We start from the raw sequence: 24421 nt of genomic DNA, 5'->3' as shown, positions 1-24421 counted from the left end.
TACTCCCAGACACCACCTTGTGGTGTAAATTGTGCAGTGCATCTAACTTCACAGGTGAACAGCAGCTGCATGAATAGCAACACAGCTCAGAAAAATTCAGCACTGACAGTTGTAACACAATCTAAAATATTCTGCAAAATAAAAACTTATCAGGTGAATGGTGTATGAATTATTTTGCTCCAGTTAAGTTGCCTTTAAGACATTTGATAAGCAGGAAGTTCAGGACGTAAGACCCCCAATCAGGAGGCTGGTACAAAAAAAAAAAGGATTAAAGCATGGCAAAGAACAATTTGCTGATAGAATCTCGTAGCTTAATCATTAGCTTTAACTGAGAAATAACTGTCTTTGTAGTCTGCATTACCACGTCCCCTGCTGTGGAAAAAACTAACTTTTTAATAGTCAAATATTGCTATGGTATCGGGTGTGTACAGTCACAGTCAAAGTAGGTCTGCACAGCAGTCTCTTTGAAGTCCAGAGTGATTCAAATTCCCAGTGTTGATATTTGTCTTATTTTTCAGCTTGTCCTCAAGAGGAATCTCCAGTTTCAGGTTTAAAGGACCAGCAGATTCTAGGTGTTTGGGGTCACTGCCAGCTGTTTCAGCACAGCGTAGAGACCCTCCGCCAACAGCTGCATGAGAAGGGAGAAGGAGCAGAGCTAGTGTGGGACAAGGTAAAATGGTTTAACAGCAACAGGGGAAATAGTTTAGCACTTCAGGTGGAAAAAAATGTGAAGAATCAACGCCCAAAATATGGAAGTATTGATCTGTTGGAAAATCTTCCAGACAAAAAAGGATTACATATTTGTTTTTCTTTGTAGTAATGTCAGAGGGTGGATTTTTTTTTTAATCTTTAAGTTTGTTGCACAGGGATGAATTTGTGATTGTTATGGTATAGAATTACATTTTACTCTTCTCATGTCCTTAAACCTTCATATACAGAACATTTGTTGGAGCCCCTTGCTATTAATCAAAATATTGACAACTAATTCTAAAGACCATGTATCAGACTAGCTGATGAGATGCATTTGGGACTGAAAAATATATTTTGATTTAAAATTATACTGTACATTTGTTTTAGTTGCTTGAGTTAAATGCTTTCACCCCCTCCTCTTCTAGGATGACCCTCCAGCCATGGACTTTGTCACCGCAGCAGCAAACCTGCGTATGCACATCTTCAGTATGAACATGAAAAGCCGTTTTGATGTTAAGTGTAAGTTTGTCTGAGTAGTTCTTGACACTGGACAAATCAGTAATATAGAGTTTGCTCTTCACTTTCAAAGTACCGACCCTCATAATGGCTTTATGTTCTTCTTTTTTCAGCCATGGCAGGTAATATCATTCCGGCAATTGCGACAACCAATGCCATCATAGCAGGTCTTATTGTGCTAGAGGCTCTTAAGATCCTCTCTGGGGAATTGGATACCTGTCGCACGGTGAGTTCAACTAGCCATTACCTTTATTCCATGTTGCTTATTTCATCAGTCCTATTTTCGGTCCAACCAGAAGTAGTTTCTGACCCACCATCATAGCGACTATTCCAAAGCCCTTAAACTGGATGGAGGACCGTGAGAGCAGGTTTCCCCAAACTCTTTTTACTGAAAGATGGGCCCCCTTGTTGGGTATCACTCACTGACTGGACGCTGCAGCACAGTAAACTTCAGCCTATTTCAGACTGGAAGTGTGACACGTGCATCTCAGCCGCGACATGTCTGGATTTTCAGTTTGTTTGCATGTTAGCAAGTCATGCTTTCAGACTCCCTGCTTATGTGCTGTGTGTTGCGCGCCTGATAAGTGTAGCTCAGGCGCAGAGAGTTTAGAAATTTTATTTTTTCCATGTGCTGCATATGGTTATGGACCATAATAAATAGGAAATGATAAATGGAGAGCCATATTTACCTTGTCCTTAGGTGCATACCTTGGATATGCACATCCACATGGGGAGAATATGTTTACAGTATGTTTCTTGATAACCCCGAGGAAGGCCACAAGCTCAAATGTGCCTGTTTGATAAAGTTGTTCTCTAAAGAACTACTAAGCTGTCTGTCTCCTCACTGGTAGAATATGTCTCAGGAAACTTTTCTGGTTTGTGCTTTGCAAATTAAAAGCCCGGTTTAACATTTCTGTAGAGGAACTCCTTTCACTTGTACAGATTGATTTTATTTTGAATAGTTCCCAGCATACTTCCACTTTACACTGAATCAAGTCGTTTGTAGTGGGGCTTATTGGGGTAAAACTTATGAAAAAGGACAGGGCTTTGACAGCAGGGAGATGCGGCTGACACGCAGCAAACTCGCGCCTTGTGTGAAAGCTGCACCTGCAGGAGTTTGAGCAGACACGCGTGTTACACACTAAGCAAAACACGCGGCCAGTCTGAAACGGGCTTCTATGGCACTTCACAACATTTGCTGAGATTAATACCGGAGGAGAAACAGAGCTTAAAATGGACAATAGACATTATAAACAACAACAGTTTCAAAAGAGTCATGTGAGCTGGGATTTAAAAAATGTTTTAAATAACTATTTAAGGTGAAATTGAGCATTAATTTGATAAAATCACTGTAAAAGAGTATATCCCTATTGAATTTAATATCTGATTTGTTTTCTTATTCTGCATCAAACATAAAACGTGTTTTAGACTGTAAAATCAAAAGAATCCCATGTATATGGGCCATTCTACTGAATTTGTGCAAATTTAGAGTTGGAATTTTGTTGAAAAATGGTATGCTATTTCATAAACATTTGTATCATATATCTGTTGCACTATATCAAGGGATACATCTATAGTAAAGGTACACTCAATGTTCGTTTTGTTTTTTTTCAAACTAACTCTTAATAACTTTAATTTCCCCAAATTTGTCACCACCGCAACATAGACTTCTATTCAGAATAAAAATCACTGCTTTACCTTTGCAAATTTTGCTTGTAATACTAGCATTAGCAAAAATAATGGTGGTGAAGAGAAAGCTGTTTAACATATAAAGGTGATAATAAAAATGCAGTTTTAGCTTTTTTTTAAGTTCACTTTGAGATATGAGATATTGAGATATTATCTCTATCTGGGAAAATACTTGATAAAATAAAAACAAGAATTATCTTTATGTTAAAAAAATTTAATTCTTTGTTCTAAAAATAATTGACATCAGTTCATTTTGTCACAACTGAAACAGTCAGGTCACAGCCTCAACTTTACCATATGTCACGGTAGTGACTGTTTTGGTAGTTTTGGTTGTGACAATTTTAGCTACTTAGTTACAAAACTCAGCAATGCTAGGCTAAAAATGGCCAGCAATCACAGATTTGAAAAAAATTTTCATTAATAAAAACATTGCATCTATCAATAAAAGCAAAAACATTTATGTAGTTGCAGAAATTATGTGTTAAGGTAGTGACAGCCTTAAAAAAACATTTGATTTTTCAGACTTTTCAACACAATAACTTAGAAACGGTACTACCTCTGTACTCATCATTTGGCCTTTAGAATGAAGAAGTCTGTCTTGATTGTTGGTAAAAATTCTGGTGTTTGTAGCTGAAAACAGGCACCCCCTATGGACCTTAACTCATCTTGTTTCAGTAGTGACATATATTTGACGTATATTACTTGAATTTACAACAAAACCACAAAATTAATTTGAATATTTCAACTTTCCTTTAAAATAAATCAAAAATATATATAGATAAACCCTAGGATAAAAAAATAAATATCATTTAAATGAAAAAAGATTCATTGATATTTAGGCATGAGAGTTTGGGACAGCCACTTGCTAATACAAAGTCACATAATTTTATGTATTAAATCAAATGCTATCTAAACCAGTGTGTTTGTACTGAACAGATCATAACATGACATTAATAAATATCAAGGCTGTGACTATCTAATTGTCTTTTAAAATGTGTTTTTAGTATGGGACTGCAATTGGCCCAAATTCTGTAGAATGGCCCGTGTGTCCTTTAGTAGTCTGTTTTGTTTTTTGTTTTGTTTTTTTCCCCCACATTTTTTAGATTGAGAAGAAAAGTCTGACAGAGTGGCATGTTTTACATCCAGTGTTTTCCCAAATTATTTAAGGAGATAATGGACCTTCTAGGTGGGTCTGGGGAAATGTCCCCCCTGGAGAAAACCTTGGATATTTTGAATTCAAATGCACCAATCTTGTGCATTTTAAGAGCAAAATAAAAGGTTTTATCTATGGAGATGTGTTCTCTTAAAACAGTTTTCTCTTATTAAATCAGAGGAGTACTGATTACACTTTGATTGGCTGATTCCAGTTTTTTTCCTTGTCTGACCTAACAATAAAGATTTTGGATGATACAGATTTTCTTCCCTTAAAAAATATGATATTTAAATGTCAAAATAATTTTGTATCTTGTCTTTAATGGATTTTTACTTTAATGCTCATAATAAAACATCCACTGTCTATCAGTGTTTTATTTTAAAAAATACACTCGCTTGCCAGAATATTAGATTAGACGTTAAGGAAGCAGGATACAGTATGGATTAGACCAGGGATGTCAAACTCATTTTGGGTTGGGGGCCAGTTTTGCTCCAATGAGACATCCTGCAGGCAGGAATATTTTTAGCTACGTCAATACGACCAAGACTGTTATATAGGCTGCTGGAACATTTATGAATATAAATGATCAAATATTAGATGCACATACCATTTAATGAGTGTTTTCTGTTTACATACAAAAATGTTAATTAGCTACTTTAGACAGGATTTCCCTGCAAGCATTCTAAACAAGTCAGAAAAAATATATATTGCTGTCCTTGTATCATATGGCAGGATTTTTTTTGTTCAGATTTAATGTTTTAGCATCCACTGATGATACATTTTGAAGAATGGAATATTCATTAAAAATATACATTCAGTATGACTGGTTACTGGTGTAAACTAGCAACCTGTTGTCCAATATCTGTTCTGACCTTGAGATTATTTCACCTGAATTGGGATCAGAGAGAGATTGAAAACTTTTGGAAAGTATCTGTTATATTTAATGTGTTTGACTGGACTCGAAGCTATCCTTTATGTTCTACTAGCACTCTGCTCTCTGCTCGAAATGAAATCGTAGACTTTTAAATATAACAATTTGTGTTTATTGTCGACATACTCAGATCCTTATCTTACAGAAATGTATTGTTTGAAATCTTCCCTTCCAGTTCTGGTTGTCTCCTTTTATTCCATGTAGTCTTTTATTTTATTTTCCTCTCCAGATCTTCCTGAACAAGTGTCCCAATCTTCGAAAGAAGCTCCTGGTCCCATGTGTTCTTGACCCACCCAGCAATAACTGCTATGTCTGTGCCAGCAAACCTGAAGTCACTGTCAAACTCAATGTCCACAAAACCATAGTCCTGTCCCTGCAGGAGAGGGTAATGTACTAGGTTTGGTTTATAATATACACCTACCAGCACAAGTGAAACTGCAAAAACATCAACACTACTGATCTGATAGCAAATGTCATCATTCATGCATGTATTTTATTTTGTATTGCCGATCACTCAGTGATTTGACAAGTAGGATGCATAGCCTAAGTAGCGTGTTTCTTATGCATCAATGAATTACTACACAGTGTATCTATGGATGCACATCTGCTGAATTTAATGGTGACCTAAAAAGCTGATCAATGAATTTTTAATTTTCAACAGGATATAAATTACTGTTCAACCTGTACTGAATCTGCAGATTTTAAAAGGACAGCTGTGTGCTATCTTGACTTTTTTTTATTCTTCATGCTGTGCTAATGTTAAAGGATAAGACTATATAGAGTTGGATACGAACAGTTTGCCATGCTTTTGTATTCTCTTAGTTAATAAACAGCAAGTAGCTATTGTGTTGCTAAAAACAGCAATATATTATCACAAAAATGGAATTTTACTTAATAACACTTATCAATGTATCTTAATTTAATGAATATGAATTGGTTGATCTTGATGTAAATTAAGTCCATTATCACGAATAAAGGTTGCCTCTCAAAACGAATTAACTAAATTGGACAAAGAAGTAAATAAAAAAGGTAAGGAAAAGCTAAAATTGCAACAACAAAAAAATCCCAGAGTTTTTAGGCTCACGTTTCTTGGAAGTGGATCCCCATATTCCCTCTATTGAACCTTCCCTAAGCTCAGGGACTGTTGTAAACTTGATAAAAACTGCCCAATTACTGGCATTTAAAACAAATGTAGCATATGCTGCAGATGTTTTAACAGATGCTTTAACATTAAGTTTAGCTTTTTTTTTGTTGTTAAATTTATGAATTGCATATTTTCTTGTTTTTTTTTTTGTCTTTATCACACCCCTGATATAATTGGAGTAGTTGACTTCACATTTTGCATACACTTACATGATGGTGTGTGGGGTGCGATGTTTTCTTGCCTTTAATCTTTTTCGAACTTGATAATCCTATGTTTTTCCTTTTCTTTCTTTGTTGTTTTTAAAATCAGATACTGAAGGAGAGATTTGGCATGGTGGCTCCAGATGTCCAGATAGAGGATGGAAAAGGGACCATTCTTATCTCCTCAGAAGAAGGAGAGACTGAAGGTAAAGTTGGACAGGGCAGGCAGCACAAATTAGCTCAACAAGTACTACTGAGAGGAAAGAACATGCAAGAGCTGTCTGAGAAGTGCCAGGATTGACAAATGTGACAAAAATAGTTTGGAATTTTTAATGACAGCAGAAAATGATCATGATGATGAAGACGACCTTGTCATTACAGTAAAATAATAAATAATTTGTAGCATTGCTAACACATACGTATGTCCTTTACAGCCAACAATAGCAAATTTCTCTCTGATTTTGGGATCCGTAATGGCAGTCGCCTCCAAGCTGATGACTTTCTCCAAGACTACACACTCCTTGTTAATGTCCTTCACAGGTATTTTCCGTATATATCTTTTTATACAGGGTTTTATTTTATTTTCACCATGTGTACAATGGCCCGCTTACAACAAAAGCATACAAATACACTGTGCATTACCATGCATACCGCCAACATAGTCCCAGTCCCCTCATCAATAAACAAAGGTCTTTAATAAAAAATATGAACACATGAAAATGTAAAACAATAATTATTGAGTAAATAAAAGGTATTTACATTTCTAATTCATGATATATAGTTGTGTGGTATGTACATTTTTCATATGTATGTCTGCATATAAATCAATATACAGGAGGTTGCACCTAATCTGAATTTTTCTGATGTATTTTTGATGCTGACAGAAGTTAACTTACTGGCAATGACTGAATTATGTGTGTTGGCAGTGAGGAGCTAGAGCGAGATGTTGAATTTGAAGTTGTTGGTGAGGCCCCAGACAAAGCTCCTCCCCCTCAGACAAACCAAGAGGAAGTTAACAGTATTACCAATGGCAACAAGGACTCTGCCCAGCCATCCACCTCTTCAAAAGGTCAGCAGAAAATCTTTTTCTCCTTTTCACATCACAGTGTTTCTTACTTTGTATATCAATTATATTATACTGAGCCAAAAAATATATTCTGTTGATTGAATAAGAATGTTTGCCCATTACTTAGCACCTTTAATTCTATATGCCTTCAAAGCTGTAGCGGTATTTTTTGTCACTGAAGTCTGAAACGATGTGATTGTTCACCACTAAAAAATTGTTAGCAGTTTAATTGTATAAAACATAATGGAAAGTCTGACAGTAAATCTTGCATATTTACAAGAAATGTTTTTGTGCTTATAATTACCATACTTCCTCAAAGACTGAGAGTCAAACTGTGGCTGGGTCCTGTATTATGGCCAGGGTCGTGGTCCAAACAAACAAATGAGGGCCTTATTAGCCGGGGTATGATAAAGGATTTATGTCTAAATTAACATGCATTATTATTTGAAAGAGCGCAGCTTTGAATGCTCTCAGATCAGAGACTATTGGAAACATCTAGGCTTTTCTTGATTGTCACACGTGACATTACTCGGCCAATTAAATCCTTGGCTCAGACGGGGCTCGGGACTGAAGCTGGAAATACACACAGGCACACAGAGGAGTAGTGCTGACAGGAGAGTTTACCAAGGGACAAATGGAGCGAGTCAGTGATGACATAAAACAGTTTGTTTATGAAAAGAAAAAAAATGGAGTTTCTTAAAAAGAAAAAGAAAAAAAAAAAAAATATATATATATATAATGGCTATATTTTCATCACACACACACACACACACACACACTACCAGGCATTTTAAATCATTTTAAATCATTGTTTGTTTCAGCACCACCACATTAATGACTATGGAAGTGTCTAACATCAATATGAGACAAAGCACAGGTGTTTAGGCAGTAATCTTGACTTGCATCTGATCAGAGAACATGGAAAATAAACAAACCAACAGCCTGATCAATCAGAATCCTCACACAATCATTTACTGATCAACAAAGTTAGGTTGATTTTAGATCAATATTACAATCAGTTTACAAACACAGGAAGTGACCAGTCATTCGTTATGCTTAGATTGAAAAGGTTTACAGATAAATTGGACAACAATCATTACTCTCACTAAATGAGAAAGTCCCCCATGAGAATCAAAATATGAACAGTTATTCATCTAAGTGAGAATTAAATAAAAGGACCTGACTCCAAACAATGAGCCTGCTTCTTATAAAGGCCTGGTACAGTTTTGTAAATATAGACCCGGATCTTTATATGAGGATTTGCGGTACTTGAAATACATTGATTCATCATTGTGGGCCTAAGTTTCCAATTGCTATTTTCAAGGACTAATTTCCCCAAATATTAAACAAACAAGAAGATAATTTTTATCATTGCCATCAACACAAAAGTCAAACTAAAAAGTATTACATTTAAAAATATCTATGGTATGTCAAATAACTGATTCTATAGTTTTGGACCATATTCAAAAAGAAAAACCAAGCCAAAAGATGGAATCTACAATGCTAAAAAAAAAAAAAAAAAACTTAAGTCATGGCAAGAGCAACATCTTTTCACATTTTCTTTGGTCATTTTGTACTTTCTTGCCCTATCAAACATAAAAAATGTAAAATATGTTGGTTAAAGCATGTGGTATCAACAATGTAAGCAAAGTGCCTTTTTTAATGCATGATTAAGTATTCATGCTTACTTTTAATAATTAAACAAAAATGTGTAGGCTAGTCCCAGCACTACTTATTTGATTTATAGTGTTTTTGATATCAAACTTTCTAATATCAAAATAATATCAAACTGAATCAGTAAATTAAAAAAAAAAAGAAGGTGGGTGAGTGCTACATGGGGTCAAAGGTATCCAAAACTTTGTCGCCAAGATCAGGTGCTCTTCAGGATAAGAGGAATCAGTACATTTTTTTGATTTTTGGCAAATCACAACAATACTGTGATAATACTGTTAACTGTGATATTTTAGGTAATAATTATCGTTATATTTCATTTTTGTTTTGTTACATCTCTTGTCTGTGATGTTACCAAGGACTATCAAGGTCTTTGGGTCTTTTAAATATCGTACAGCCTCTCCAAGGCAACCCAACCAAGACTGATCAGACCTCAGCCTGCTGTAGCAGCCAACCACCGATAAGCCCTCTTTGACCAGAGCCATCTAGACACTTGTGCCTTACCATAAAAGCGCTCCAGAGTGACTGGCCTGCAAAGACCAGACATCCAACCTCAACAGACCAGCTCTTTTGCTTCAGCCTTTTCTTTGGCAGCTTTCCCTCAACTCCTCAAACTTTAAAATGGGTAACAGGTACACTGCTCCTGCAGCCTGGAATCTGCTCCAGGAGACCTTATGTCTTGGGTATTTGATCTCTTTAATTTTTTTTAAAGGTAGAATGAAGACAGTGGAGAAAGATGCATCAGGTTGTAGAATCTGACTTTCATCTGTGACCCAGGGTTTTTTTTTTTTTTTTCTGTTATTGTGATTATTCCATTTTTATGTCTGTGTCTTTGTTAATCGTTCGGCTGCCTGTCTTTGCCAGGATACTCTTATAAATGAGATTCATAATATCGATGGGGCTTTCCTGTTAAAATACATTTAAATAAATAATTATAATAAATCAATTATAGAATTGGCTTTCCCATGATTTTTTTTCACATATAATGTATTATCAGCTGTACCTAACACATATCTATTATAAAAACAGGACGCTGTGCTTTTTGAGCCTATTTGATCGCCCACTACCTCAATCCAAAATATTTTAAAATCAGATGGTACCTAGTTGGGTTCCAATTCTTGTGTGACAACAGATACTCTAGAATTTGAAAGTATATTATATACTGTCCTTGCTTCAAGTGTTCACATTTCAAAATGTCTCCCTTTCTGTACAAAAGTTCAAAAATGTTTATTTGTAGACAGTGCACAACCTTTAAGTGTTTTTGCTTCAACTTTTCTTGCCTTTGGCCTGGATGTCAGATTTCGACAAGCTCTTTATTGGGAGGTAGCTTACTCAGGTGAAGTTGGGGGATGTACAGCAACTAACCTCAACACAACTATTTTTTAGAATGGTAACTGTTTTACTTCACCTATGTAGAACCAGGTTGATATGAATATTTGATTTAAACTGACCTTTGATTTTAATTTGATAAAAATTCTGATTTCAATCTTTTGTTTATTTTAAGGAATATTGTTTTGTATTTGTAGAGACTGAAATTTTTTTTCTTTTTTTTTTCCATCTCTGACTTCTTTGGTCAGCTCCAGCAGAGGATGATGACATAATGATTGTTGACTCTGATGATGAGGAAGGGGCACCTTCCAGCTCTGCAGCAGCACCCTGCAGCACAAAGAGGAAGCACTTGGACGAAGATATTGGTGAGACCTCCAGCAAGCGCCCTAGGATGAATCAGTCAAGTGCAGCAGCATCTCCATCCAACAATGATGACAGTGACATCATTGCACTGGACTAATCTGTCCTACCTGGTCCTCTGTACAGGCTGAAACTTTTTGAACACTTGTCATTTTGATTCATTGATAGCTGTAAATATTACACCTCTGGTGTGAAGAATAACCCTTGTAAGACTTTGATTGCTTCCTTCTCCCAGTTTGTGCTTTAATAGGCCCCTCCACTCCTTGACATGACACTGTAAATAGATTCCACATTTGAAAAAGTTTTGAAAAATATATACAACTTGTTGTTATTCCTATTAATTTTTTGGTCCATATATAAATGCTTTTCTTGATGATAAAGTGTTTTTTGTCCTTTTTTTATAAACGTACTGTATTCGTGTTAAACAAGTCAGGGTGTTTTTGTGCTTTGTGGTCAGGTTAAAAAGATTTAAACACCAAAAACATTTACTTGGGTTGTATATTGATCTTGTGAAGGGACTGTGCCAGTCCAGCCATTGTGCCTGTTGGTATGTGTTGTTGAAGTGACCAGGTAAAGCACAGCACATGGAGTAAATGGCCATGTTGTGCCATTGGGCGTTAGTTTTCTACCTCTTTTCTAAAACTAACATGTTTTAGTTGCAAATATGTTACCATACCCTACATAACACCACCACTATGAGGTGTCCAGTGCTTTAAAAAGATTATGGAACAGTTATGAAGCATCACAACAGCTCTTTGTTGAAACTGCATTGCGTCCTAAATGTTCTGGTTCAAAGCACAAGCAGCTCACATCCAGGCTAGCATTGGTTTAATGTAAACATGGCACAGCTACTTCCAACAAGTTACTTGGTTCTGTTTGTTACTGAAGTCAACCTTTATGGACTGTTTAACTGGAGATAGTCCTGCAATGACAAGAGCTAAGGCTTTTTTCATTTACTTTGATAAATCCAAAGGCAGTTGGAGCCCCCAAATGAAATGGTACAAGAACCACTGGCAAAGGGACTCCAGTAGCCTTGTGGTTATGTCTGTGCACCCTGTGTACAGAGGCTGTTGTCCTCGTCTAGTCTGAGGCTTCTTTCCTGCATGTCTTTACCTGCTATTCAAAAAGCCTCCAAATTAATTTAAAAAATCCACTGGCACTCCAGCTACCCTCTCCAGGCTAACCCTTAGTAACTGAAATTTTAGTTTTCATTTTGATCACACTGGTTGATGTCCTTTGAGATCCCTTGAGGCTTATTTGGTGAACACAATAAATTCAACAAATCAAAAGGTTTCCTGTGTTTTCTTTATTTGTCTGTTTTATTTTTCAGTAAACGTAAGACTGTAAATTTATAACATTAACAAGAGACTAAATAAGGTAACCAAACAATGTTTTGGCCAATTGATCCGTTCTATCTTTACTCTCACTTCTATGCTACTAAATAGGTGAAAACACCCAGAATATATTTGTTTTCTGGTTCCAATGTCAAATTTCACACTTGTCAGACATAAATAGTTATAATATCTGAATGTCTTTAAGCACATTAATTTTGAATAGGAATCAAATGCCAACATAAAAACCCAGAAGCATTTTTTAAGCACTGAAACAGTTGTAAATTGCCAAAGAATAACCAGTCATAAAGATACTGAATGTGAATGTGTCCCATTAAGTGGGACCCTTGTATGGAAAGAACTTATCAGATGACATGCAATCTGTGTACAGTGTACTGAAATATGTTGAGTGATAAGTACAGAATGTATTACTGTAAACCATGTCAGCTGTGCTGCTACTGAGGGTGTATCAAGGTAGTAAAAATTACCTAGTACTAAGGTTTGTACAACAAATTAGGATTTACAGCAAAGTAATGTCACGATTAACTTTAGGTTTTTAGTTCTACAATGGGGTTCACTTCTTACTGATGTAAAACAGCCATGGTAACCCTAGTAAAAACAGTAAAATTATAGTGAACGCTTAACTCAGATCAAAAGTTAGCATGTTTAGTTTCCCTCATTCAGGCAGGTGTTAGTGACTATGGTTATGGGGGCCGTCTAACCCTGTTACTAAAACTAATCTGATCCCTCTATTTTTTAAAACCAATATTTCAGATAGATACTTAAATAATACTTGAAAGGAAAATAGATTGTAGATTACAAAACAGACAAACATGACAGGTAATGCAACAATATTATGAGTAGCAAGGTGCAGACAGTGTCTACTTAACTTTAAATTCAGGTGCAAAATATTATTTCCACGTTTGTAGTATTTCACAGATTACAATGATTATTATCCATCTGTGACATATAACTAGAAATAGGCCTATGTGTAGTAAAGAGGGTACGTCATGTAAATACATAATATTCATACACACATATCACATCCACATCACATTTGTGGCAAGAAAAAGTATGTGAACCCTTTAAAAATATCGACTTTTCTGCAATAATTGGTCACCGAATGTGATCTGTACACTTAATACCGCACAAACAGTTATAAATTTGAAAGTCTTTGCATTCAAAGTGCTGCTGGAAAAAGTAAGAAAAGCCTAGATTTAATTGATCCTCCTTTGGCAGCAATAACCTCAACCAAGTGTTTCCAGTAGCTGCTGGTCAGAACTGCACAATGTTCAGGAGGAATTTCGGACCAGTTTTTCCTACAGCACTGCTTCAGCTCATCCATATCCTAAGGCTGTCTGGTGTGAACGACTCTCTTGAGTTCATTCCACGGCATCTCTATTGGATTCAAGTCTGGGCTCTAGGCTACTCCAAAAGGTGGATTTTCTGGGTTTTTGTCTTATTTATTTTTTGTTTATTTGAAGCCATGCTGTAGTAAATAGTACTTAAACGTTTAGGGTCGTTGCCCTGCTGCGTCACCCAATTTCTTCTGAGCTTCAGCTGGCGGACAGCCACCCTGACATTATCCTGTAGGATACCTTGATGTTGAAAAACTTGGAAATTCGTTAAAAATGGTACCGCATACCAACATGAGAAAATGATCCACATTGAAGCACTGGGGCTTCAATGCTGCCTCAGAGCCTGGTGTCTGCCATTATAGATGAGAAAATGGTGTTTGTATCTGTTGGGGGTTTAAAAACTGCCGTAGCAATAGCAAAACATATGTATGAACAGAACCATACCAAAAAAGGGGATTTTAAAGATAATTTCAACTGTTGCATTAGATATGTAAATTGGTCAATTAGTGGGTGGGACAGGAGAAAAAAAACAACCTTCAGGGGGTTTACCAAGATTTTCGGTATTTAAAAAAAATATTTGAAAACCACGTTCACCACATCTATCTCTATCTTTTGCTTCATGAATGTCCCTAAATTAATAAAATTAAACAAAAAATCCGCAATGGACATTCGTATGAGGTAACTTGTCGCCGTTAAACACGAACCTTGCTATACATTGTCAACGCCCCTTGTTTGGAGATCACTGATTGGTTAGCACCGGACCCCCTTCCTCACCCTCTGAAATGGTGTATCGGCTGGCTTATCAAATTTTGAACCGGTGAAATAACCGTAGTTTTTAGCGAAATAGTTGTGTGCTTTTTCGGTCAGATGCTTAATGTATGTTAAGTTTAAGCCCTCCTCTTCCCCGCCTTATTGCCAGCAGTAGAAAGGAAGTAACAGACTAGCAGCCAGTACATAGTTTTTGTACGCACTCCGTCCCCACAGCTTACTTCCAAAGGACTGTATAAACACAGGCAAAACACGACAAAGGACGGCACGCCGAAGGACGGTGAAGTGATCTCAGAGCCGCGCCGTTTGGGAAGCTGTGAAAATTAGCTTGATCAATATGGTGGCTTTGTCATCGGTAATACGACCACTGGCTTTCCAGCTTCACAGAAACCTGATCAGAACCGCGAAGAGTCATCGTGTTATGCCTGCCAGGAAATGTAACCTTACGGCATGCTCAAGCAAATATGTGCTGTCGCAGAGTAAGTACATACAGAAAATGTGCTTTGATAGTAAACAGTGTTTTATCGTTTTCTAGCATGTCGACTCGATAAAACTAAATATTGTGCATTTTTCAAGGGTGGCGTCTTGATTTCGGACATTATTGCCGACCCAGGCAGGGTGTCTAAATATCAGCGAACTTGTAATGGGTTTATCTCAGCTTTAAAGTCATTATATCGTCATAGACAGCTCTTTTGTTTTCATCCTAAAAAAGTGCATGGAGATCAGTGGAAAACTTGGACTGGATCTCTCTCGACACTGGATTCAGAATTTATTTTTGATTCAGGTGTGTTTGGGTTCTGACAAAATCCACTTTTTCCAGGTAATAACTTCTATCTCATATTAGCCATTTAAAGCCTACTAAGAGATGTACGGTTGTTGCCACGAGGTCTGTTTTTATAGTCTTATTTTTTTGACTGTGCATCCACTTTGTTTTTTCGTACCTTGCCTGTGTCTGTCACATTCCTCATAGTGCCATTTAAAGTTCCTCACAAAGTTTGTGATTTGATAGTCGAAACTATATTGCAATTTGAAATATACAGTGCAGTTTTAGGATGTGTAGTCGTTGCTCAAGCTGCTACTCGAAGGCCATGTGTTTTATTACCATGTAGGATTTATTGTCATCCATCTACTTCAATTCCTCTTTGTGGATTTAAGGTTACCAAGCAGGTCCGACTAGTCACAACAGCTTTCTTACCACACCCTTCATCGTCACATATCTTATTCAAACATTAGCCACAAACTGAGTTAACACACCAAAAATGTAGGCTGTTGAACTTGTTCAGTACAGACAGCTTGTTAAGCCATGAAAATAAACAACCATATTATGGAGGACTCCTCTGTACAACGCTGTTTTTGGGGAAAAATCCTATTTTCATTTTTTTGTTTTGACAGAGCATTGACATGCCTTTTGATTTTTCTCTTGAGAACTTTGTTGGAACTAATGTAAATATTCTCCCATGTTAAATTTTCTATGGCTAAAACAAAAAACAACAGTCCATAACACTTTTAATGCAAGTAGTCCTAACATTTTCTTTAATTTGATCCGAAGGTGGCCTATTATTATACCCTTTTCCACCTTTTAACACAGTCTCCTTTAGTGCTGGGCAATTAATCAAAAATTAGTTTGAATCACAGTATGGCCTGCTGCTATGGTCAAATTGCAGACAGTGCAATATTTCTTGAACCTGAAATATGTCAAAATACCAGTTTAATACATTTTTTGCAGGGGAGATTTAATGCTTTACACATGATACAAACATTCAAGTTTCTTTTTTTTTTAGAATATGTGTACTAAATAAACAATTTGTCTTGTTTTTGGAAATGTTTCTCTTAATGTTAATATAGCAATTGTGGCTAATCTCAAATTAGATTTTTATTTTGGCTCAAATTTGATATTAACTACAATAATTGCAATTAGATATTTTTTCCCAAATTATTTATTACTAGTTTAATGAATTTCATATTGTTGTGGTGATAATACAGAATTATTGACAGCTTGTGTTTGTTGAATACTACATAAGATGAGGAGCTTAAAAATACTGCATATTAAATTGCAATCACAAAATTAGCGAAAATAATTGCAATTAGATTATTATCGAAATAGTTCAGCCCTAGTCTCCTGTGGTCCTGGTGAAACGTTTGTGATATGCATTGGTCATAATATCATATGGATCAAGGAGCTGAAGATGTTTCTGACCCTGTATGAACGAGCCTTGAACAGCCTTTCTCAGAAAAAAAAGAAAAAAAAAAATACCAGAAGCAAAACTATGCAACAGCAGCTGTTGTGCTTTGCAGTATAGCTTCTTTGGCTATGCTAAGTTAGATTTACTATGGCAGAGATACCAAGCAGTGAATTTTTGTATCCATTAAAGAAATTAGTTAAATCAGCAGTTGGGGGTGTTGCACATCACACCAATAAAGACCAGGGAGTAAGTCAAGATGATGGAGCCCCTCTGGATGAAGATGAGCTGTAGCAAAAATCACAGACACGATTCTGCACAACACGCCAAAGGAAACATGCAATAACTGAGGAATATTACGTTAGCAATATAAACGTCTCACTCACAACCAGCACTGTAGCGAACAGTTTGACAGTTCGACCTGATGTATACCTCAAACAAACTGCAGGAAAGCACCATGTAAAGAGAAGACTTAAGTCCTCGGCAGGGTATCAGACAGTGAATATTAACCTACCAGTTGTGTTAAGTAAATTTCAAGCCCTGTAGGTTAATAAACTAGCTGTGAAACACTGGAATGACATCATGCGGGCTCCCAGCACTGTAACAAGTGATTAAATTTCTGTAATTCAGTTATTAATAAATCTGCATGTGATATGTTCTCATTTTTATTTCATTTTAATAATCTTGTTTAAACCTGAAATAAATACAATTCAACAATGAAAGGATGTCCCCAGGCCATATAGAAGATAAGATTAACAACTGACAAATATTTTTAAATAGATGACATGAAAAATGGTGACTATGAAACTTAAGTTCATTGCCCACATGAGTACATTTTTCACTTTGGGGACAGTTCAGTTAAACATATTAATAAAAAAATACTAAATTAAGCCAGTTAGTTAATTCTATGAACAGTTTCCCCGATTCCAAAAGAGAGATAGACATTTTTATTGTTTATTTATGAATTTGTACTGAATTATTTGATTATTATGTATCACCTTGATTATTATTGATACAGATTAACATACAGCTCTATTTTTGTACGAAGGCGTTCATACAAAAAGGCATATCTTGAATTAGAAAGGTTTTTGGCACAACTTAAAGGTTGCTCTAAGTAGCTTATCAATATTTTGTTGAACAGTGTTAAAAGTTATTATATAGAATGGTGTTATTATGGAAGTGTAATATGAACTGTTGTAATTTAGGGTAAAGGGGTGGGATTACTGAAATTTGTACTTCTTCCTGCTCCTTTTTGAAGATGTAATCTTGATCATTAAGGGTTCTTGCTTTGTTTCATTTCTGTCTCCGAGTTGTTGTAACCTGTGCTTATAAACTGTTTCAGGGCAATGTGCTATTTATGACTAATCCAACACTAATTTAGGAGTAGTACAGAGTGACAGTGGTACTTAAATTTAGTCAAATATACTAATCTCGGTTATTGGCAGAGCATAGTTAAGACAGGTAACAAAATCTTCCTTGATAAACACTCAAATTTAATGAGGATTAGGCCTCATAAGCCTGGTCCCCATGAAAAAGGTTTTGCCTTGTGCTGGATTGAAGGAAAGGAAAACCTTGCAGGGTACTTCTGTGCCATTTCTTAAATATACTTTATAGTTACTTGTCATTTCTTTGCCAGGAGAGTGAAGACCCCTATCTTACAAATGGCACTATTTAGACAAGGAGATTTTATGAGTGCATGAAATGCCATTTTTGTTTTGGATGAATTTTAACACATGCACATGAAAACAATAAAGAAAAAAGGAAACTGGGGAAAGTGGGAGCATTTTCAGGTTACTAGGAGACATATCTGTTGACAGACTTTGGCACAAGCTGCCGGTTTGAACGGCCAGAGGTCTTGGTCTACTTACCCTGCTGTGAAGGGGAGCTGGGGGCGTGCCAGGACATTCCACATGTCACTTTCTGTACAGCCAGCCCACTTCTCTCGGCTTGTAATTTCCTTTTAAGAAAAAGTAACAGCACTAGAAGGAAGTACTATTGCTCAATTACTTCTTTTCCATTTTTTCAAACAGCTCAAAGAAGAAGGATTGTGTTTTTCATTGTAGCACAGTGATAGTGTAGTTTAACTTACTTAATAAAATAACTGATATTTTTTTCCTGTACCAAAACACACTGCCTAATAATGCAGGAAGCAGCGGAATACAACTCAAAAAGTAAATGTCACCAGTTTTTGAAAGTCTTTGCTTGACTATGGGTTGACATCGTAAGTTCTTTTTTTTTTTTTTACAATGTTGATTTCCTTCCTCTCCTTCTTATATTCCTTTCCTCTCTTCTACAGTGCATCCCATGTGGCAGGGACCCCTTGCAGTCCCAGGAGGTGATCGCCAGTCTCCCATTGACATTGTTGTGCGTAAGAGTGTCTTTGATTCAGATCTGAAGCCTCTGTTCATCAATTACGACCCACAGACCTGCCAACAAATCTGGAACAATGGTTACTCCTTTCTGGTGGAGTATGATGATACTACAGACAAATCCAGTATGTACTATTTCTGAATTCTACATAAACAAATGAATATACACTTATTATTAGAATCAGCTGCCCTTAAGAAAACTCGGAAGTAAATTTTTTTCGTGATAGAATACTTGATTAGGATCAACTTGTTGTTCCTCTTTAAATCTGTATGTTTTGCAATGGCTGTTTTGTTCTACATAAGAGGATTGCCTCCTGCTACAGACCCACCCTCAACCCCTCCTTATCACCCTCAAAGAGCTCTCTGTCTGTAGGAAAATCCAGTAATCAATGTGACCCTTAAAGTAGATGATGAAATCCACAGCTATTATGAGTATCTGGTGATTGTCATGTGACTTTTACATCGGATTATAAAACTTCAGAGATATAGTTGTTCTTTAAAACATTGATCATTAACACCTCCTGCAACAAAACTATATTTTACTTCCCAAAACGGCTGAAAAAGTATCATTTTAAAACTGACAACTTGTGACTGTATATGTGCTAAATTACCCAGTTTCTTCTATTATGAGCTACATATGACAATAATAGAACAAAAGCAGGTTTTTAAGAATTAAATGTTAAAGTGGGTATTTTTTGTGAGAAAGAGAAACACTGAAGTTGTGAGGGCAATACTGCAGTTATTATTACAGTTACTGTTTCTGACACGGGTGTCATAACTGGATTAGCCGTTATAGACAGTAAAAAGTCAATGCTTTACGAGTAATGGTTGTGTCTGACTGTAATATTCTCTGGATGTTTGTAGGTCGTCTAAGACGTCCTTTATGAAATAAGTCTTTTCTTCTCTCTGTCCTTTCAAAAGAGGAATCACACATTAAAAATAAATCACAGATTCAACATTTTCAATAATTATTTAAGTATATGACCAGTACTTCCTGTAGGAAGTTCAGATTAAAGCAAGAGACTATGGTCAGACCACAAGCTAAAGTGACCTAGATTGGATTTTTTGACCATACATGTTACAGAGCAGATTTTTATGAGAGTTTGACAGCACAAGTCACATTAAATCTGAAATTTTCAAATCAGATTTTGGCCACTTTTAGGAGACCCTAAATCAGATTCATTTTGAATGTTTCACATTTCAACCTTGGTCTAAACAATTATGTCAGAATAAGTGTGAATTTTATGTCTGTCCTCAGTCACTATCCTCTCACGTCTGCACTGGCAGAAAGTGGGAGTCACACATACTTAAAGAAAACAAAAATGGAAGACGGCTATGATGGATGTTGTCATTTGAGGGGTAGCGGGATGTTTATAAGTACTCAGGGTCACAATTTTGTACAGGTAACACTTCAAATAACAAAATGAAAAAAAAAAAAGTTGAGCATGGACATAATGGGCAGATTTTGGGAGAGGGAGAGATGGTTTGAGTGAGCACACTGTGGTCTACCAGCTCACAGAGGAAGTTTTTGTGAGAGAGCATAGAATGAAACTTAGCACAGAATAGATTTTTGTTTGCTCAATTTGAAGTTTTTCTTTGCTCAATTTGAAAATTTTCCTTAAAACGCGCTCAGTGTGCTCATACAATGTATTTTTCTGCGCTCATATTTTCACATTGCTCGCTCAGAATTGACGCTCAAACATAACTTCAAACTCTGCCACCTGAAAGAATCATGAATTACCCAATTGCTACAATTCTGAGTTTTGCTCCATGTATTCAAAAAATATTCAAAAGCTCAGGTTAGATGTGCTTTTTTCCATGTCTTTTCACCCTTGGGTGCAGCGCTGAAAGGGGGCCCCCTGCAAGACAAATTCAGGCTGTGCCAGTTCCACTTCCACTGGGGTGAGAGCAACGCTTGGGGTTCAGAGCACACCTTGGACAGGAGGTTATTCCCTGCAGAGGTAATGCCTGTATGCCACAACACCAATCACTAGTTTGTGAGTGATACCTCTTTGCATGGTTAAACATTTAATACCTTTTGTGTGTGTGTGGGTGTGTGAGATAGTGTTTGGGTCCATTAGTGTCCATGGCATGGTGCACTTGCACATTTTTTAAGACTCTATTAATCTTCCATCTGCAATAAATAACATTAATTCTATATGCTGCTAGGTAGACAACTTCTTTTTCATGGAAGTCCTTGTTTATTTTGGCAAAAACAGTTCCAAACCCCACTCTGCCTGCAGTAAAAGAACTTGCCTACAGTCCTGACTTATTTTGGGTTCAGCCCATGTGTAACAAAGGCTCAGCCTACACAACAAGTTAGAAGTCTGAGGCATAGTACATTTGAAGGGAAAAAGCAGGACAAAGAACTGAAAAGTGATCAGAGGACAGTTTCCCTGTAGCCTTGTAGCATCTCAGACTTAAGTGTGAGGTAGAGCATTTAAGTTCTCATTGGGGGAGACCTGTGGAGAAAATGCAGGGGGGTCAATTACTACAGAAGCTCTTGTGAGCCTCTCCCCTTTGCCTTACCATCACCATACCCACAGCCTTCCACAGCAGCTGCATTTGACTGCCATAGTTGTTTTCCTTCAGTTCTTCTGGCTTCAGTTTTAAGTTTTGGCACCGTCAGCAACTTGGTGATTTAGCATCAAGAGTTTTTGTTCCTGTTTTCTGTCTTTGATGTCAAGGAATGTAACCAGATAGGAGCACTACAGACTGAAAAGAAAGAATTCTCAGAATTCTCCTGCTACCAAAGGATGATAGAGCCTGGCTCTTGTTGGAAAGTTTATTCTTCCTGCTGCCTTTTTGTTTGCCAGATAGGCACTGTCAAATCCATTGAGGTGTCATTAGTATGTTCTGCCCAAACCTGGATACAGACATGAAACTCTAATTTCGCACTGTGACCTAGAGTAAGAGGCTTGGTCTGAGCAGAAAAAAGCTATAGAAAGTTCTGCTATGTTTCCAAACTGGTCATTTTATTTTGTTGGCCACTATTTCCCTTTTGTTTAGATAAAAGCTGCTGCATTTGTTTTATTATTGTCCCTGCCTATGTGCTGTTGATTTACTTTGCCAGATTATTTTATAATCTGTAAACTGCTTTCACCTACACAAACACCAGTGTAACTACCATGGAATAAAACATACACAGTATTTAATAACACTTTATTGCTTACATTATTAAACTTTCATTTCAAGCAATATTTTTTTCTTGGCTTTTAACATAATAAGTGTTGAAGTAAGGTTGAATGATTTTTCTTTCTCAAATGTAAAGCCAAATTATTGTGTTTGTTAGAGTTCACTCCACTGTTTAAGTGTTGACAAGTAGAGAAAGAGATGGCGTGCATCATTCCCTGTGTAACATGTAAACATCAGAGGTAGAAAATAGGATAAAGGAAAAAAATGCCACCCTAACATTACACTATTTAGTTGGAAGTAAAATGGGAAAGGTGTCAGGTTCTGTCTGCAGCATGGTAGTGTTACATTAATGTTAAAAGCCAGGACAGCATCGCTAGTGGATGGCCATCGTTTGCTAGCACAGAAAGTAAAAACTCATTGCCAATGTGCTTCCGTGACATGTAAGGTCTGCTTTATGTATTTTACAAGCAATCTTTCTTTTTGAACCAATCAGAGTGATATATTCCAAGACTTTCGAAGTTTTAGAACCTGCAGACGTTGAATCAAGTGCTGCCATTTCTCTCTGTTTTAGTGATGGGTCGTTCGTGAACGAGCCGGTTCAAAGAGCGAGCTCTTTTATGTGAACAATAAGAGGCAGATCCTGTTTTGAGAGCTGTTCTATATCATTATTACTATTATTATTATTTTTATTATTGTTAGATATTGTATGTCTGTGTGTTATTTGATTGATTCGTAGGGATGAACTTTTTTCCACACTTTACTACAGACACACCATGCATTAGGGACTCCTGCTTAATGGTTTAACATCAGTGTTTCATATCAGGTGTGTCAGTCAGAGGGCAGATTTCATCTGACCTGCAAGGTGTTTTGGGGAGAACGTACATATTGAAAAATAATTACATGATACTTTAATCAATTAAAAAAAAGAGCATAGTTGGGGTAAAATACCTGTCCAAATATCAGGCATTTGCCATGACATTGCTAAATTTGGCAGCTCAGATGAAGCCAAACTGGTACCCATATAAAGAGTCGTTTGGGAGCAGAAAGAGCCGGCTCTTTTTGTTGAGCCAACCCAGATGATCCACATCACTGAAAAGAGCCATATTTCCCATCACTACACTGTTTTTTTTCCTGTCGATCACTGTTGAGCATGAGCAACTCTCGACAAAGGTAGTATGAATGACAGCATCTCAGCTTGAGAAAACAACGTTTTGCAAACACAATAGCAACACTCTGCATAGAAAAAAGTGTACGGCCGCAACAAACGAATCATAGATAGTTAAATTTGTTGGCAATGGAAGTCATCCTCGATTATTGTTGACCTTGGCGATGAATCGTTGCATCCCTAAAAGCTGCTATCCTACAACAGATAACATATATTTTTTTACTGAGAATACGAGGCAGCGAAGAAGCAAGCTGCCTTCACTGATTTGAAGCAGATTCTGAAAAACATCTCTGATGTAAAATTTTGCCTTTATTTTGCAGCTAAAGTCTGGATTATGTTTAAGGGGAAGAAACAATCTTTCATGGATTCTTTGCTGACCATGTCCTATGTAAAGGAGAACATTTTCTGTGACTTTGTCCACTTGTGCAGTAGGTAATGACTATGTAAGCCACAATCCAATCTTACTTTAATGCCTAAAATACCCCCTAAAACATGGCAAAAAAAATGTGGCAAAGCCAATTAATATTATCTGCAAATCCATCTTGAGCTGACATATAAATTAACTGAAAAATAACTGCTGCTTGCTTACCGTTCAACAGCTGCTGAGTGTAGACAGTTCTTTTTTTTTCACATGGAGTGGGGTTTATGCAAGCTGCATCCAGCAGGTGGAGCTGGAGTCTCTTGTATTGCTGGGCAGTTTCTTTACATGCCTCTGCTTTTCAAGTTCCAGTGTTTTACAGTATTTGTTAATATAAAAATGTGCCTATAAAAACAGTTTTTGCATGATTAACCCATCATGACTTTTTTATAGCATGATATATTTCCCATTGCTCTTTTATTTTATTCCTGTTGGTATTGTCTTCTGAGATTTGGCTGGTAAACATTTGACTAGAAACCCAAATTCTTGAAGTTGGGCCTTTTGCCCTAAAATCTCTGCTTTGTTCAGGGTTGCACTGGAGGGTTTGGGGTGCGTACCATTCCCTTGTTTTAGGTGTTACAAAAGCCAGAGTCACAGAGTCCACTTGATGGCACATCTATTTACAATGCAGTGCACAAATCATAACATTCATTTTGACAACTATGTTTGACTCAGCGACATCCCTAAATAGTAATAAGCTGCAAGTGAACTTCAGTACTGAAATGTAAAGGGATGAATAATCCTTTTAAATCTGCCAGGGTTACTTGCTCACCTGAGTCATTTGAAAAAAGATATACACTTCCCTCCAAAAGTAATGGAACTGTGAGGTCAATTTCTTTATTTTTGCTGTAGACTGAAAACATTTGGGTTTGACATCAAAAGATGAATATCAGACTAGAGATCAACATTTCAGCTTTTATTTCCAAGTATTTACATCTAGATCGGACG

At 36.6% G+C, this 24421-nt stretch overlaps 2 protein-coding genes across 4 annotated transcripts in view; both read left to right on the top strand.

Moving 5' to 3' along the window:
* uba2 (ubiquitin-like modifier activating enzyme 2) overlaps positions 1 to 11154 on the top strand; it is a 30190-nt gene extending 19036 nt beyond the window's left edge. The window contains exons 10-17 of one of the 2 annotated variants that reach the window (XM_041795377.1): positions 519 to 670; positions 1116 to 1209; positions 1320 to 1432; positions 5209 to 5364; positions 6433 to 6529; positions 6758 to 6863; positions 7250 to 7392; positions 10638 to 11154. In XM_041795377.1, coding sequence (XP_041651311.1) covers positions 519 to 670; positions 1116 to 1209; positions 1320 to 1432; positions 5209 to 5364; positions 6433 to 6529; positions 6758 to 6863; positions 7250 to 7392; positions 10638 to 10849 — 1073 coding nt within the window. In that variant the 3' untranslated portion in view covers positions 10850 to 11154. Of the gene's footprint in view, positions 1 to 518; positions 671 to 1115; positions 1210 to 1319; positions 1433 to 5208; positions 5365 to 6432; positions 6530 to 6757; positions 6864 to 7249; positions 7393 to 9419; positions 10602 to 10637 lie in introns of those variants that run through there. The other variant, XM_041795378.1, reaches the window with a different exon arrangement.
* Positions 11155 to 14201: 3047 nt separating this feature from the next.
* Positions 14202 to 24421, top strand: part of ca5a (carbonic anhydrase Va) — a 28345-nt gene continuing 18125 nt past the window's right edge. The window contains exons 1-3 of one of the 2 annotated variants that reach the window (XM_041796370.1): positions 14202 to 14685; positions 18683 to 18880; positions 20598 to 20716. In XM_041796370.1, the coding sequence (XP_041652304.1) occupies positions 14544 to 14685; positions 18683 to 18880; positions 20598 to 20716 (459 nt within the window). In that variant the 5' untranslated portion in view covers positions 14202 to 14543. Of the gene's footprint in view, positions 14686 to 18412; positions 18558 to 18682; positions 18881 to 20597; positions 20717 to 24421 lie in introns of those variants that run through there. The other variant, XM_041796371.1, reaches the window with a different exon arrangement.

This window comes from Cheilinus undulatus, linkage group 9, assembly GCF_018320785.1.
Source record: "Cheilinus undulatus linkage group 9, ASM1832078v1, whole genome shotgun sequence".
Classification (NCBI taxonomy): domain Eukaryota; kingdom Metazoa; phylum Chordata; class Actinopteri; order Labriformes; family Labridae; genus Cheilinus; species Cheilinus undulatus.
This window is presented reverse-complemented; position numbering and strand designations above follow the sequence as displayed.